The 14,327-nt window shown below is 39.4% G+C and overlaps 1 protein-coding gene across 1 annotated transcript in view; it reads right to left on the bottom strand.

The window, feature by feature from the left end:
* Positions 1-539: 539 nt before the first annotated feature.
* Positions 540-14,327, bottom strand: part of LOC104466533 (laminin subunit alpha-2-like) — a gene marked incomplete at both ends in the record, with an annotated part of 44,323 nt that continues 30,535 nt past the window's right edge. Inside the window, 6 exons of the mRNA XM_010079976.1 lie at positions 540-670; positions 1,022-1,175; positions 4,674-4,829; positions 7,263-7,452; positions 9,297-9,409; positions 14,311-14,317. Coding sequence (XP_010078278.1) covers positions 540-670; positions 1,022-1,175; positions 4,674-4,829; positions 7,263-7,452; positions 9,297-9,409; positions 14,311-14,317 — 751 coding nt within the window. The remainder of the gene's footprint in view (positions 671-1,021; positions 1,176-4,673; positions 4,830-7,262; positions 7,453-9,296; positions 9,410-14,310; positions 14,318-14,327) is intronic.

Below are 14,327 nucleotides of genomic sequence, written 5' to 3'. Positions count from 1 at the left end.
GCTCCACTGAGCAGATCCCTGAATAGGTCAAAGTTGGTTCTCCTGAAGTCCAGGGTAGTCAGTTTGCTATGCAGCCTCCTCACTGCTCTAAAGATCTTGAATTCCACCATTTCATGGTCACTACATCCAAGGCTGCCCTTGAGTTTCACATTCCCCACCCCCATCCTAGGGAGGGGGAAGGGTGAGTGAATGGGTTGTGTGGGGTTGGCTCCCAGCCAAGGGTAAACCTATCACACTGCTAGTCTGTGATTCTTATATACACAAGAAACTTGTATCATTAATTACAAAGCCTTTCCTCAAAACTTTTCATATTCTCACTAATTTAAGTCCTGATGTTGCAGATTTAGGAAACTCAAGTTACAGAATATTTTAAAATATCCTTGTAAAAGTGCAAGAGCCTCTTGATGTATGTAGCAGTGGCAAGTGCTGCATAAAGGAGAGCCCATTGCCTTGAGATTGGTGTAGTAAGCTTGCATTTAAACTACTTGTGTTTTCTAAAACCAGTGTCTAAAAAGAGCCAAAAAAGCTTTGCTACTCACTTTTCCATCTACTAGTTCGATGCCAAGCCCATCCATTTTCTGGCTGCTGACTCCTAGGAGAACACCGTTCATTCGTGTTGTACGGAATTCAAATTCCACAAGCAAGTCTGTTCCCACTTTGTATGCACCAACTTGGAGAGAAAAGGGGAAGCATAATAAAATGAAGAAAAGCATTTAATACATTATTCCCAATAATAACACAAAGTGTGTTGCCAAATACCTATCTTGGCATTAGCAATGCACTCCATTTCATGCAAAATCATGTAAGTAACTGTTCTGGTGGCTGTGCTTGGTGTGAGACCTTGCTAGAAAGTCATATAGTCTATCCCTCAGCAAGATAAAGAAAAATGATCAGTGAAAGTTTCAAGTATTGGTCTCACTTTGCCTCCAGTCAGCAGGAGTTAGGTAGCACTAGAAGTTTTTGAAAGCAGCATCTTCTCTTTCTCTGTTCCTTGCCTATCAGCAGAATTGCTGCTCATTACCTGTTTTGGCAAAGCCTGTTCCATCGAAATATGTTCCTTTCTGTGCAGTGACAAAGCATTTTCCAACGTTGAAGCTGGAAGCTGGATTATCCAGGTCAACAGGTGATTCTGTCATTTTAAAACTTCTGATACAGCCGTTGATGCTGTAGGTGACCTGCAGTCAATATTTCAAACAAAATGTGTAACTGTGCGAAGCAAGCTGAAATGCTCAGAATGAAGGCCTGAATTATGTAATCAAAAAAGTACCTTTCCTCTGCTTTCCTCTGCTGGATTTATGGAGCTGAATAAAACTTGACTTTTACATGGCTAATCCTTAATATCTGATTGTAATTGGAATCTAATCTCTGTTGTACTGAGGATGAATTACATTACTTTTCAGGGATGTGATCTGAGACACATCTATTTGACTTAATGGAGGGAACATAAAATAATACACTGCATAATGAAGCATAGCAAATTACAACAGCAATGCAGGAATTTAATGGCTTATACATTACCTTTTTAATTGACTAGGGTATGGGGTTTGTGAGGAGGTGAAGACACTGGATACAGTTCTCTGGGCTGCTGGGCTCCCCGCCCCCCCTATCTTTAATCATGTTACTATGTGCCTGATGTTGCATGTTAAGACTGAGATAATGCAGGTACACAGCAACTAAAATGAACAAAGCCCCTACATAAAGGTTGTTGATTGTATTCTTTGTATAACTGCTGACGGTATTCTTCATAAAATAACTGTATATAGGGCCAGTGACCGCAGCTACAGAGGCCAGAGAGGCAGGTAGAGGTGGAGGACATGCTTGGGTGCGTGGAGGCTCCCGTGCAGGGTAGCAAACTGCAGCTGCAGTTTGGCTTCTGCGCTGGGGGCACATGGCTGTGACTCGGGGTGGGAGGTTTGTGCAGACTTCAGTAAGGGTGATCCTGCCTGGGGCACGAGTCAGGGGCTGCCCAGGCTACAGCTCAGGTTGCCCCAGGGCTCAGCTGTGTGGATGTGCACCCCAGTGGGGCCTCTGAGAGCCACTGGCATCCCACCCCCCCCAAACTGCCCAGGGAGCTCTCCCCCCCTTTTCTCTCAGAGGTGCGCAGAAGAGGCATTTTGGTTCTCAGCTTTGACCTTTGACTTAAGAGTCAGGAAAATTTATCCCTGATACTAGTGGGAGAGAGGAAAATTATAAACCTGTACTTTGAGGAAGAAAAGGAAGACATATTCATAAGCAATGCAGTAGGGAGGAAAAGAAAATCAGCATATAAAATACAGTGTAGAAATATATAGGAGAAAGGCACACCTGCAGGGGGAAGTCTTGACTCTACACACTGCCTCCTCTGACAATGTCCTGACTGGAAATTTGAAAGAATTTCCAAAAAATTTTTTCTTTGTAAATCAAAGCTGAATATACTGTGGAATTATACAGCTTATTACTGCTAAATACACTTGTACAAAGTGTACAAGTACTTGAACAGTATCAGTGAATAAATTCATTTCTGATCTGAGCAATGCTTTCTGTCAGCTTCTTCATAAGTAGACCTTTTTCTAATTTCTAAGTGAAAGTCATCTCTAGATCAACAAGTTTTGTTACCAAAAATAAAAAAGACACAAAATATACCAAATCTTGCCAACTTCACTGTGAGAATAAATCATAGAAATGCAAGATTTCTAGACAATTCTATAACATTCTCTAACTTCACAATTTCACTTTCCCTATGGAAAAGCAAATCTGTTTTGACTTTAGCATGGTGACGGGCAGTATAACATCTTTTGCTGAAAGCAGAGTTTTGAGTGCTTTAAATGTGACATATGCTGAAGCCAAACAAGTAGGTATCAGTCTGCTGCACTGAATAGGAAGCCAGCCCAGCTATGGTTACCTATTAGGTGATGTCCAAAATGGCTGATGTGTATTTAGCAGAAGGCCCTAACTAAGATAATACATGCTTTCAACTTACTTTGCTTCAGAGCCTTTACATGAAGACTACAACACAACGCTCTATTAATACATCATGCGGTGTATTTTACGGAGAATGTTTGAAAGGCAAGCACTCGTTTTTACCTTCTGTGAATGACATTTGAAATCACAGCTTCATTTAGATTCCAAAGCACGTAAGACTGTCAGGATCTGACATGACTGTTACTGCCAGACTGAGACATTTGTCTGCATGGGTTCCCTCCATTACTTCTGACAAGGAGCAGTAGGTAAGGATTTAGTGTTACCTTTCTCCTTAGGTTAGTATTTGTAAATTGCAGATGTATTTTAAAGAGCATACTTTGATAGTATGAGGCATTATATTTTGTGGGTAGTTAAGTATTGCTTTTGTTTTTCATTGCCTCGGATCTGGTTCGGTCAATTCAAATGATCAGTAGATTTACCTCAGTTCGGGCTTTCTGCACAATCCAAAATCCAAAATTTGCTGAGAAGTATGATCTTACAGATCAGTTTTCTTTATGGAATGCAACTCTCAGATTTAGAGTGGTTACTCTTCCCCTTCATTCCTCATCCACGAGTTATTATAGGGACTTACTTAACCAGGATCTAGGAATTCTTTTTCTGTAGTTATTTTGTCCACTCCAACTGGTGGACTCTTGCCTGTCTATAGACTAGTATTTGCCGTTCTGTAATCATCTTACTAGAATGCTATTTACTCATGTACAGTTTCTTTGAGAGCCTGGTTTGTTTCCTTGTTGGGATCTGTATTTTTGCCTCCTCTTTACCAATTCTGTATAACCACCCAGAATGAGCCTAGATATAGGAGTTACTGACATTCCAGTTATTTGTTCGCATTGTGCTGTACTATATGCCTAATTTGTTGTTTGCTATGATTAAATTCACTCAAGTTCTGTCTTCTGCTTTGAAAAACCACTCTGCACAGAGAGAAAAATAATGCAGGGAAGAGTTTTCTCTGATTCTGATACTGGCATATCTTGGGGGGGTGTGAGGGCAGCAGGAAAGGGAGGTGACTGACAGGGAATTTGTGTGGATAGCTGCAATATGTGGCCTGAGTGAGGGAATACAGTGTTCCTAGTTAATTCTACAAAGTTTAGGCCAAAATTATATTCACCTCTCTGGGCTCCCTGTTTGCAAAGGTATCTTCTGTGTCAGCATGGAAGCTGGGCATTTGGGCTGAAACAGTGATGGACTGATACATGCACATTTGATTTGGAAACAGAAAGAGGACAAGAGAGTTTTCATGGCCTTACTTCAAAATACATCCTCTCCTAGTTTAGTAATAACAACACAAAACCAGTTACTACAGTAGGCAGCTGTACTACTGGGTACTTTGTCCTGGGTAACTTTGGTTTCTACTGCTTCTCTTAGAATATACTTTCAATGTTTATTAGCACTTAATTTATAGATGAATTACAGCCAAGAGAAAGGACAAGTAATAGTCAGGACCTTAAACTCTAGCTGTGCGGTGATCAAAGTGGATACAAGCATATGGATCTTTTTACTTTTCCATAACAGTAAGTTTGCTATTTCTAGTTCTTTTCATTAACTGGATTCTGAGTCAGATCTTTCCACTGAACAAACTTAGTGTACCTCCAGTAAGATTTATTTTGGTGAGCAGTCTTGGGGAAAAGCAAAAGAAAACAAAACTGGGAAGACATTGGTACCAATTAAGACATACTTAAGGTGTGTAGGATAACTTAATTAGACTTGCTTACCGGACCAATTCTTCTAGTTGTGTAGTTAATGGGCAATCCACCAACATAGAGCATTCCTACAACATCCAATATATCAGCCTTCTTGGGGCTAACAGTCCTGTTTGAAACATCATCTACTATAAGGGTTCCTTCTTGCTTTGTTCGAATGGCTTTTATCTAAAATGACACACAAATGCAATACAATTACAGATAGTTTTCTCTCAACAAAGTATTTCCAGACTGTAACTAGCCTGTAACAGTCCAAAATATACAACAATATTGGAGAGAGTAGTAGGAGTGGTTAGTAGAAGTTCCCTGCCAGCAACTGTGGATGATGTTCATGGAACAGAGCTCCTGTGCAAGGTCTTGTGCAAATATATGACTGCCTTTTAATTAGCTCTGCATAGGAAGGCGCAATGACTATTATTTATCAGAATACTGAAAGGACTTAGGGTTCCTTTAAAAAGCTTAACTGTTACAATCATGGGAATGTCACAATATTGTTTTTCCTGGAATCAGATAGCAATTTTAAGTACTGGGAATAGTAAATGCTGAATGTTAACGGCACCGGTGGCAAATCTTTATTGCAGCATGTGTTTGCAGACAATTCTGAGTTTATGATTTCACTAGTTTGGACATGCCTCAGATTACAGTTCATGCTAGAGTAAATATAATACCAACTATATTCTATTGGCATTATGGCTTCTGTTCAGACAAATGGGCTGTGAATTGTATGGAGGAAGTGCAGTTGCTGCAGAGCTGAGGAAATTCTACCCCAACAACTGCAGGCCAGTTTCTTTCAGAAGGTTTATGCTGATTTCTACAAATCAGCATAATAATGGTTCTGTATAAAAGAGGGATAAATGTTAAATACAACATGCATATTAGCATATTTCTACACAGCACAGTAGTTAGCTCGCCAAAGAAGGAAAGAGAGAAAACCAGCATTTTTCTTTGGCTTTTCTTTAACATGGCTGCTCTTGCTTCAGTGTGGCAGCACATCTGTCATGCAGTGAGAATAACTGAACACTGACAAGGGGTGTCCTGGAGGTGAGGGACTGAATTTGGTGTTTATAGACAACTGTGAATTTGATATGGACAGTTACACCCTGGGTGGAAGGAGGATTTGGTGAGCGAGACAGGAACTGGGAGTAGACAGTCTTACAGAGGACCTAAAGAGATAGCAGCAGCACAATGTGGCTTCTGTATGGACACGTGTTAATCTAAACCATTGCAAATGGAGAAGAGGTTCTCACTACAAGGCTTATTTTAAGGAGAAGCCTTTGCTTTCTTAAAAACAAAGACTGTGGTCTTTTATTAAAGAGGTTGCCCTTTTCCCCCTCCCAAAATGGACTTCCTTGTGGTTTTTTTGGGAACTGTGACTTTGGATTTTGTCTCCATTCTCTACTACAAAAATGGGATCTACAACAAAGGCCCCTCTCTCACAGAGTGCCAAGCTGCATGCCAAAAGAGCATAGTCTTGCATTTATAACAGACGCTTGTTAGTTCTCTTATAAGATAGTGAAAATGGCTAAGAGAGAAAAAAAAATCCTTGTTCTATATCTATAGAGAGTCTAGCAGAAAGGGGCCCTGGTCTACTGCCAGTGCTCCTAGGCACTATGTAGAACAGATAAATACGACTACAACTTTATTTTTTCCCCTCACAAAATACCTTGGTTTAGAGCATTTGCTATCATCAAAAAGTTCATGAATAAAAATCAAGTGAAAATAAAATTCCTGTGGAACGGGGTGGGAATGAAGCAGAGAGGGTCTAAGGATGACTGAAAAGAGATGTGGTAAGAGCAATTCAAGCATAACAGAAAATGCAATTAGATTTTTTTTCTCATTTGGTGATAGAGATGTGCACGGTGACTTTCCAAGTATCTGTCCAAAATGTAATGTCTCTTATAGCATATAACTTGAATACCTGGTTATATATATTCTTTTCTTCTGTGTCTTTATCAGTGCTTTAAAGAGTGTTACCTAATGAATATACTGTGTGTTTGTTGTCCTTGGCCCAGTAAATACTAAACTTCATGACTGTGATATTATTCCTTCACTTACCCTTGAAAGCCACAGGCATTGTATCTAAATGCTTCCTCTCATAAAGTCACAGAAGGGTCTGCCAAATACATCCATGAATATCATATTTATTCCCTAATTAATTGAATTAATAATGCAGGAAAGATTTACTTAAGTATTTTTTTTTCTTTCTTCCTAGCATTATGGCTGAACAGTGACATTATTAACAAAGAAACAACTGGCCATAATGATGTATTCAGTCACGAGGAGCTGGGACTCACTTGAGCCCTATTAGGCAAGATGGAACATTTTCTGCAGTTCCTTACCATACATAGAACATATTGTAAATATGTCCAGAAATAGGTGTTTCCTCAAGGACAAATTTCAAAGATCAGCACCAGCTTCTTTGTTAGTGGAATATGTATGGTGTACTCAACCGTACATCTAAAAGCACAAATTTTGCAGACTACAAAAATGCCTAGTTGCAAAGTTTAGCTTGTATAGACTACCTTTTGCAAATATCTTAAGACAAAACAAAGCTTGCTCTTAGCACTACAAAGAATAATTCAGCATCAGCGACTATTATACCTTGTGCCACTGGCCATCATTTATTTTGTTGGAAATCATTGTGTTGGTATCTCCGCTCCCCAGATCATAGCTGAAGTAAGGCAGTCCATTCTTTATCTGAACTGTAGCAAAATCAGCATGGTTGATGCGGGCCATATAAAACAGCAATCCAGAATCAGCTGTTGTTCGGACTTCAAATTCAATTGTAAGCCTGCAAATCAAACAAACAGGGAAACAGCAACAAAGGGAAAGATAGTCAGACAGTAGACGAATTTATCTGCTTTACCTATTTATGTTCCTCTAACAACGCTTTACATTAAGTGTCCCTTTTTACTTGTCCATCAGAGCTTAAGAAAAATGATTTGCTTATATGCAAATTGCATTTTACAGATATCTGATCCCTCAGATGTGAGTGTTCATTAGTCCTTTTGCTGTGGAAATACAAAAGTGCAACCTTGGCAAAGAATTTCAAGATACAATTCTCAGCTGCAGCTGTAGTTGCTAGAAAATCCCAGCGCTTGTAAAATTCCAGCAGCACTATCTGTCATCCACACACGTAATGCTCACAAAGAGGAGCGAGCTATAGTGACAGCTGGCAAATGTTGAGTTTCCAATGAGTTGTATTGCCTGAAGACGGGTTGCAAAACTTTTAAAGAACCAGAGAGAAGAGTTTACAATCAGGATATAAAACACTTATTCTGATTTGTCCAAACTGAAAATGGAAGTGTGTCTGAGGGGGTCTGCTATCTTGTGAAAACCACTGACCCCTTGGACCAAATGGTAAAGCCAAAAACCTCCCCTACAGCAAAGAACCTGGGAAGAAATGATTTAGATGATCTAGATGCTAAGGTTGTACAGGCAACACATCACTAACTTAGCCCAAACTGATCTGCAAAGTCAGTACCTGAAAGGAATTGATAATATAAATGTGAAAAATCATTGTATGAAAATTATCAGGCCTGGATTCTTATTTGAAAAGAAGACATGCAAGGACTGTAGGGTTACATATTTATTTTAATTATTTTCCTAGTTTTCTAAAATTAGCATACATGAAAATATGCAGTACACCATCTTTATAGATAAAAATAAATGTGAGGCTGATAGACTTGTAAACTATAAGGCAGCAAAAACAGTGGTGTGACATGGCACATTTGTTAATGATCATGTGCTGGCACAGCAAAAATGAACAATTAACAAGTCATAGCTTCACAAATCCATTGAAAACAGCTGTATGTTTATAAGCAGCTCTTGGAATTCCTTTGCATATCTTTGTGTATATGTATATATTGCTATACTTTTGGAGGGCAATGTAACTTTGCCTGTTTTCTCTTCAAGCTTGATCTTGACTATTGGAACAAAGGGGAAAAAAGGTTTGCTTATTACAAGAAATTATCAAGAATTTTTCACTCAGAGGGTGATGAGGCACTGGAACAGGTTGCCCAGAGAAGCTGTGGATGCCCCATCCCTGGAGGCATTCAAGGCCAGGCTGGATGGGGCCCTGGGCAGCCTGCTCTAGTGGTTGGCAACCCTGCCCACAGCAGGGGGGTTGAGAGTAGATGATCTTTGAGGTCCTTTTCAACCCAGGCCACTGTATGATTCTATTAAGTCAGTGAACCAAGAAACTTTCTTCAAAAAAACCCCCAATTTATGAACTAATTTGCATGACCTGGTTCCATTCTTCTGTGTTTGGTTTTTTGTTCTTTTTTTTTGGGGGGGGGGGGGGCGTTGGCTGGGTTTTTTTGTTTGTTTTGGTTTGGATTTTTTTGGGTTTTTTTTCCTGAAAATCAGTCTGGGATCTATCTGTATGTCTGTATGTGCCAAACCTTTACAAAGAGGTGAGCTGTTTTTGTGAGAGCTACTTGGGTGGGCACTTCATTGCCTAGATTTCATGCTTTAATGCTTTTTAAATTTACATAATAAAATTAAGTAGCCGTGGGCCGTGATCTTTTTTAGATTATGCCCATAATTTCGGGAGATGCTTTTGAGAACATTAGGAGGGACATTTTTATTTTGACATGATTCCATCAAAACTCATTGCTGAAATAAACAATATACCTGTTTTTCACTTTAGTGTCATCAAATGCAACTGCAATGTGGCTGTTCCTTGAAAGACCAAATTGCTTGCCACCTTCCAAAATGGCTGGTTCTGTGTCAGCAGCACAGGAAACCTGCAAAATATACAACGATGAAGCAAATTTTGTATTTTCTATCTCTGCTGTGCACATGCTGGAAGTTTTCCAGCTGCCCAGGAGTCAGAATATTCCACCTAGTCTAGACACTGGCCCTGCAGTTTTCCAGGTTGTTGATGTCTCATCACACCAGCTAAAGTTATAAACCAGTATGACAGGAACTTGGTGTAAAAGCAGAGCTCATTAAGCTGGCTGTAAAACAAATAAAAGTAATATAGGAACATTGCTGCTTTCATGCCACCAGTGGACATTTTTACAAGAGTCTTAAGTGATTTCCAGGCAGCTCAGTGTATTCTTAGCTCGCATAACTGGGTTTTACACAGCAGGATGCCCTTTTACAGAAATGAAGCAAGACTTAAGTTTTAAAGGGATGCTTTGCTGTCGAATTGAAATCTAGTCACCTTAAAATAATGAGTTAAAAGTAGTTTCAGATCCTGCACCTGTCAACAAGTCCTCCATTTTACTTCTTTATATTGTTTTACAATTGTATTCTTTGTTTAATGTGCTCTCGTTTCCCCTGGTGTTGTTGAAAGGCCCCCACAAACAATAAGGGCTCGAGTAACTGATGGATAGAAGTAACTACTGTTAAACTCCCCTAGCTGACTAATGCAGACACATTACTCAAGGGGTAAAGAAAGAAACCCTCCCTGCTCCACTTCTATTAATCTTAAAGTGGTGCAACAATGGAAGGTAAAATATCTTCTGCCCAGTATAATTTTCTCTTTCTAATTTCACCAAGTCTTTTAATCTCTGGCCCTAAAGCTCTTGTATAGGGGTGCCTGGGGCAATGCGAGACCATGGTAATTACCAGCTCCTACTCATGTCTAGCTTTTGCCTCCCACTGAGAGTATTGTGAAGAAACTACTCAAAGGGTCTAACTCAACACAATATCAGGACAATACCCCCGGGAAAAAAACAAACTTTGATAGCTGTGAGCTCTGTCTTTAAGTACTGCAGCTGATATAATTTTCGATTGGTGACAGTCTCTTATTTGAGCCTTGACTCAGCAGGGACCTGCAAAGTAGGAGGTGCGGTTGCTTTTCTAACAAAGAACCCTTTCTGTGAAACATTTTGAAAGTGTCATGAGTGACTCATCAGACACTGAGATTTCAGCTGCAAAGAGGAAAATTCTTTCCCCCCTGACTCAGTTTTTCAGTAGTGTTGTATTTTTTGCTTTCACATGTCGCAAACATCTTCACAACAGCATGGAGCACTTCTAAATATTAGTTTTGCATAGTGAATGCTCTGGTTTGAATAAGACAGAGTAGAACACCATGCATTACAAGTACACATCAATATGCAGTGGAGGGAAAATCAGCAGGACGAAAGAAAGTTATGAACGTGTGATAGTCGTCTTCCAGTGGTCATCAATTAGAAAAAAAATCATATGCCCACAATGCTGGGTAAAGTTTCTAATGATTTTAAGTTTTACGGGTTTATCTAGAAGTTTAACAACTATTTTAATAACAATACTGTGTACGTATTATTTTCAATAGCACTTGAAGATAGGGACTAACTACTGGTACTGGAACAACAGAAAAGTATTGGAAAATACACTAACACACACTTTTCTCTGGCACACTTTTACATATTACATGGTAAAAGGGCATATTCTGACAGTAAATTCAATCCCAGGCAGGTATATGTTAGTAAAGAGCCTGGCTCTGACAATTTAGCTGCTCCCCAGCATCAGCAAACACTGCAGTTTTTCTTCATCTCAGCAGGAGGACTGTAAGGAAGGGCAAGGAGTGGGAGAGAGTGCCAAACACACTGTGATGGTTGAAATCACAGCAAGCATATACTGATTATTTACTGATAAATACTGACTGATAATAGCGAACATTCATTAGGTTGATCATAGAATCATAGAATGGTTTGGGTTGGAAGGGACCTTAAAGATCATGTAGTTCCAACTCCCCTGCTATGGGCAGGGACACCTCCCACTAGACCAGGTTGCTCAAAGCCTCATCCAGCCTGGCCTTGAACACCTCCAGGGATGGGGCATCCACAACTTCTTTGGGCAAGAGATTGGGTTGATGTGGAAATGTCAGTAAAAATAAAAAAAAAAAAAAACCAGTGGGGCGTGGTTAAAAAACTTACAGGTTTTATTCACAAGCCTATATCAGCTTTAAGTTTATCTATGGACAGCCAGCTTTACAGTCTTCACAAGACTGTGAACTAAGCATGGATCATCGGCCTATATTAAAATATCCCAGCTTTGTTTTTTCAGTAATGTCCTTAAGGTGTCCTGGGTTTAAACCTGGCTGTTTAAAAATCTCCTATATTACCTGAGCGCCTCAAGACTGAACTCTTCAGCTGGACTTTACTTCATTCTTGTCAGATGTTGAGGAAGCTAGGTGAGTATCAGTGGGAACAAAGAACAGAAAAGCCCACTGGTGGACTGTCACGCATTCTCTATAAACTATGCTGTATTAGCAATCACAAAGAAAGTAATCAGGGGAAAAAGGGAGCACCACTGAAGCAGTCCCCACAGTTCACTGAATAGTGTTAATGAAACTATGAAGTAATGCATGGAGAAATAGTGGAAGATACTGTCATGGAGTCAAATGCAGAAGTAGTGCTGGCACTCTTAATTTCAGTGGAAAGCGAATCCTGAGAAGCAGTGAAGAGGCAGAAGCAACAGTTACCCAGTGTTGAGAAACATTTTAGCATCCATAGCAAGCAGCAGCAGCAGATTGGTCACCAGTTTTCCTAACTGTCCTACCTCTAGATCTTGTCTTGCCTTTAGTAGAGGGTAGGTTTGTTTCATTTGGGATCAAGCTCCTCTCCCCTTTTGCATGCAGATGGATAATAGATTTTAAAAAGGTCCAAAAAGGTCTTAAATAGAACAGATATGTTATTTAAGCCTACTAAGTTGAAATATTTTTTTCTGCTGTATATTTTCCATATACAGTCCTTTTACACTTAGCTTCTGTAAAATTAGCTGTCATATGAGTGCTATCTCATTATTAAGACTATAGTTATTTATTTTGTTGCAACATCCCCCAGAAAAATACTTCAGAGAACTTCCTGAGATGAACGTAAAAACTATCCAAAAGCTTGCCTTATTTAAAATACTTTAAAGTCTTCAAAATACTAAAATGGTTTCATTTTTTTTTCCAAGAGAGAAAGTGGAGTAATGGTATTTTCTTTAGATTTTTATTTTGAACTCCTGTTTCAAGTTATCATGGCTCTAGATGTGTGATATACAAAACTCACCTAGTTACAATGGGACTAGTTTCTGGTATTAATTAGTAGATCTATTCCTCTCAATTTTGCTATTGAAAAGTTAGTGCTTAGAGTCTTAGTATGCACTTGCTCTCTCATGTGCTTCTGTGGTTTTAAAATTTTGTTTATAATGCTTGATCAAGGGATAATATGACCACACTCTTTCACAACAGTGAGCATTAAACTGGATAACTCTTTACTGTTGGCTGGTTCCTTATCTCTCTATGGGTAGCCTTATTATACTGCAAATTTGCTTACTTTCAACTCCAAACAGAAAGATGCATTGGAGCTCTTATGTTACAACTACTCCACCTTGTGGGAATTAATAAAAAATGCTGCCCTAGAGCATTAAAAGGCCAATACATACAACTCTGGGGCTTGGGGCAGGGTGATAACTAAGATGGAGCTTGCCTGTCTTGAACATCAGGCTCCCATTTCCAGGTACACAGATGGCTGCATGTACTGTGGAGACTTTAGTAGTGCCTGATGAGTCCTTCTAGATAAAGCTGTGCCATATGTACCTGGCCAATGAAGGTGGCCACCTTTATGAGTTAGGGGGTTTGGCCTAAATTTTGTACCTTTTTTTGGTAGGAAAACATTGTTAGAAATTCTACCTATGTCCAAGGAAATCCAGATATGAATTCTGAAAATGAGTCAGGTAGCAGGGAGCGACTGTGGCAATGAATTCAGGTTCCTTTGCCTCTAACTGATAGACTTACACCCAACCAACTCATTGAAAATCGCAACTTTTTTTTTTTTAATGCGGTCTTCATGCAATCAATTGATAATCTCTGGGTCACAAAGAAGAATCTAATACAAACAAACTCAGTGTTCTGTAATGTTGTCTCAGTGAGGAGGTGTGAAATAGGAATAAAGATTAAACTGGACCCAGCCTGGGAGCTCCTCCCCAAAATGGTTGAAAGATCTTATGAAGCCAACCTGGGAGAAACTGCCAAAATTACTGACTCTGTTGTATTGGATATATATAAAAGGAAAGTTAAATATCCCAGTTGTTAACTTCTCAAAACTGTCTTATTATGGTAGTGTAAATTAACTTAGTGTAAATAGGCTCCTAACGGGGAAATGTGCAGTCTTTTCACACTATTGGGAAACTGCACCCATGCTGAACTATATCCTGCATAAACCCATGGGTTGTATGCAGATGTAACAAAATGCAAAGTATTTCTCCGCCAAGAACACTTTCCAGTGGATATATTATTCAGTTTAATATTCAGATATCTAAACATATCTTTTCTGGACAGTAAAATGTTACATCACCTTGTAAAACTGCTACACTTGTGACAAAGAAATTTCTTCTTAAATTTTGCTGTATCAGACTGCTTGCCACTATTTAGCTATTTAAGATTTCTGGTAACAACAGTTGACCTCAATTTAGCAGTGGCTGGGGTTTCAGTTCTTAAATTTGGAAGTCTCCTGACTAAAGATATAAACTAGCAGGGGAGGAATTGCCATATCAAACAGACCTCTCTGGTTTACCTGTTCCTTCATCCTGTCACTGACATGGCTGTTATCATGTGCTTCAGAGCACAGCACAAGAAATATCATAATGATGTGGATTACCCATAAGAAAGTTTCCCTTCCAACCCCAATCAGATATTGACATCCTGAAGTGCAAGGGTTTAGGGCTGAGCATGCGAGCTAAAAGGGA

Source organism: Pterocles gutturalis, unplaced genomic scaffold (genome assembly GCF_000699245.1).
Source record: "Pterocles gutturalis isolate BGI_N339 unplaced genomic scaffold, ASM69924v1 scaffold38079, whole genome shotgun sequence".
Classification (NCBI taxonomy): domain Eukaryota; kingdom Metazoa; phylum Chordata; class Aves; order Pterocliformes; family Pteroclidae; genus Pterocles; species Pterocles gutturalis.
This window is presented reverse-complemented; position numbering and strand designations above follow the sequence as displayed.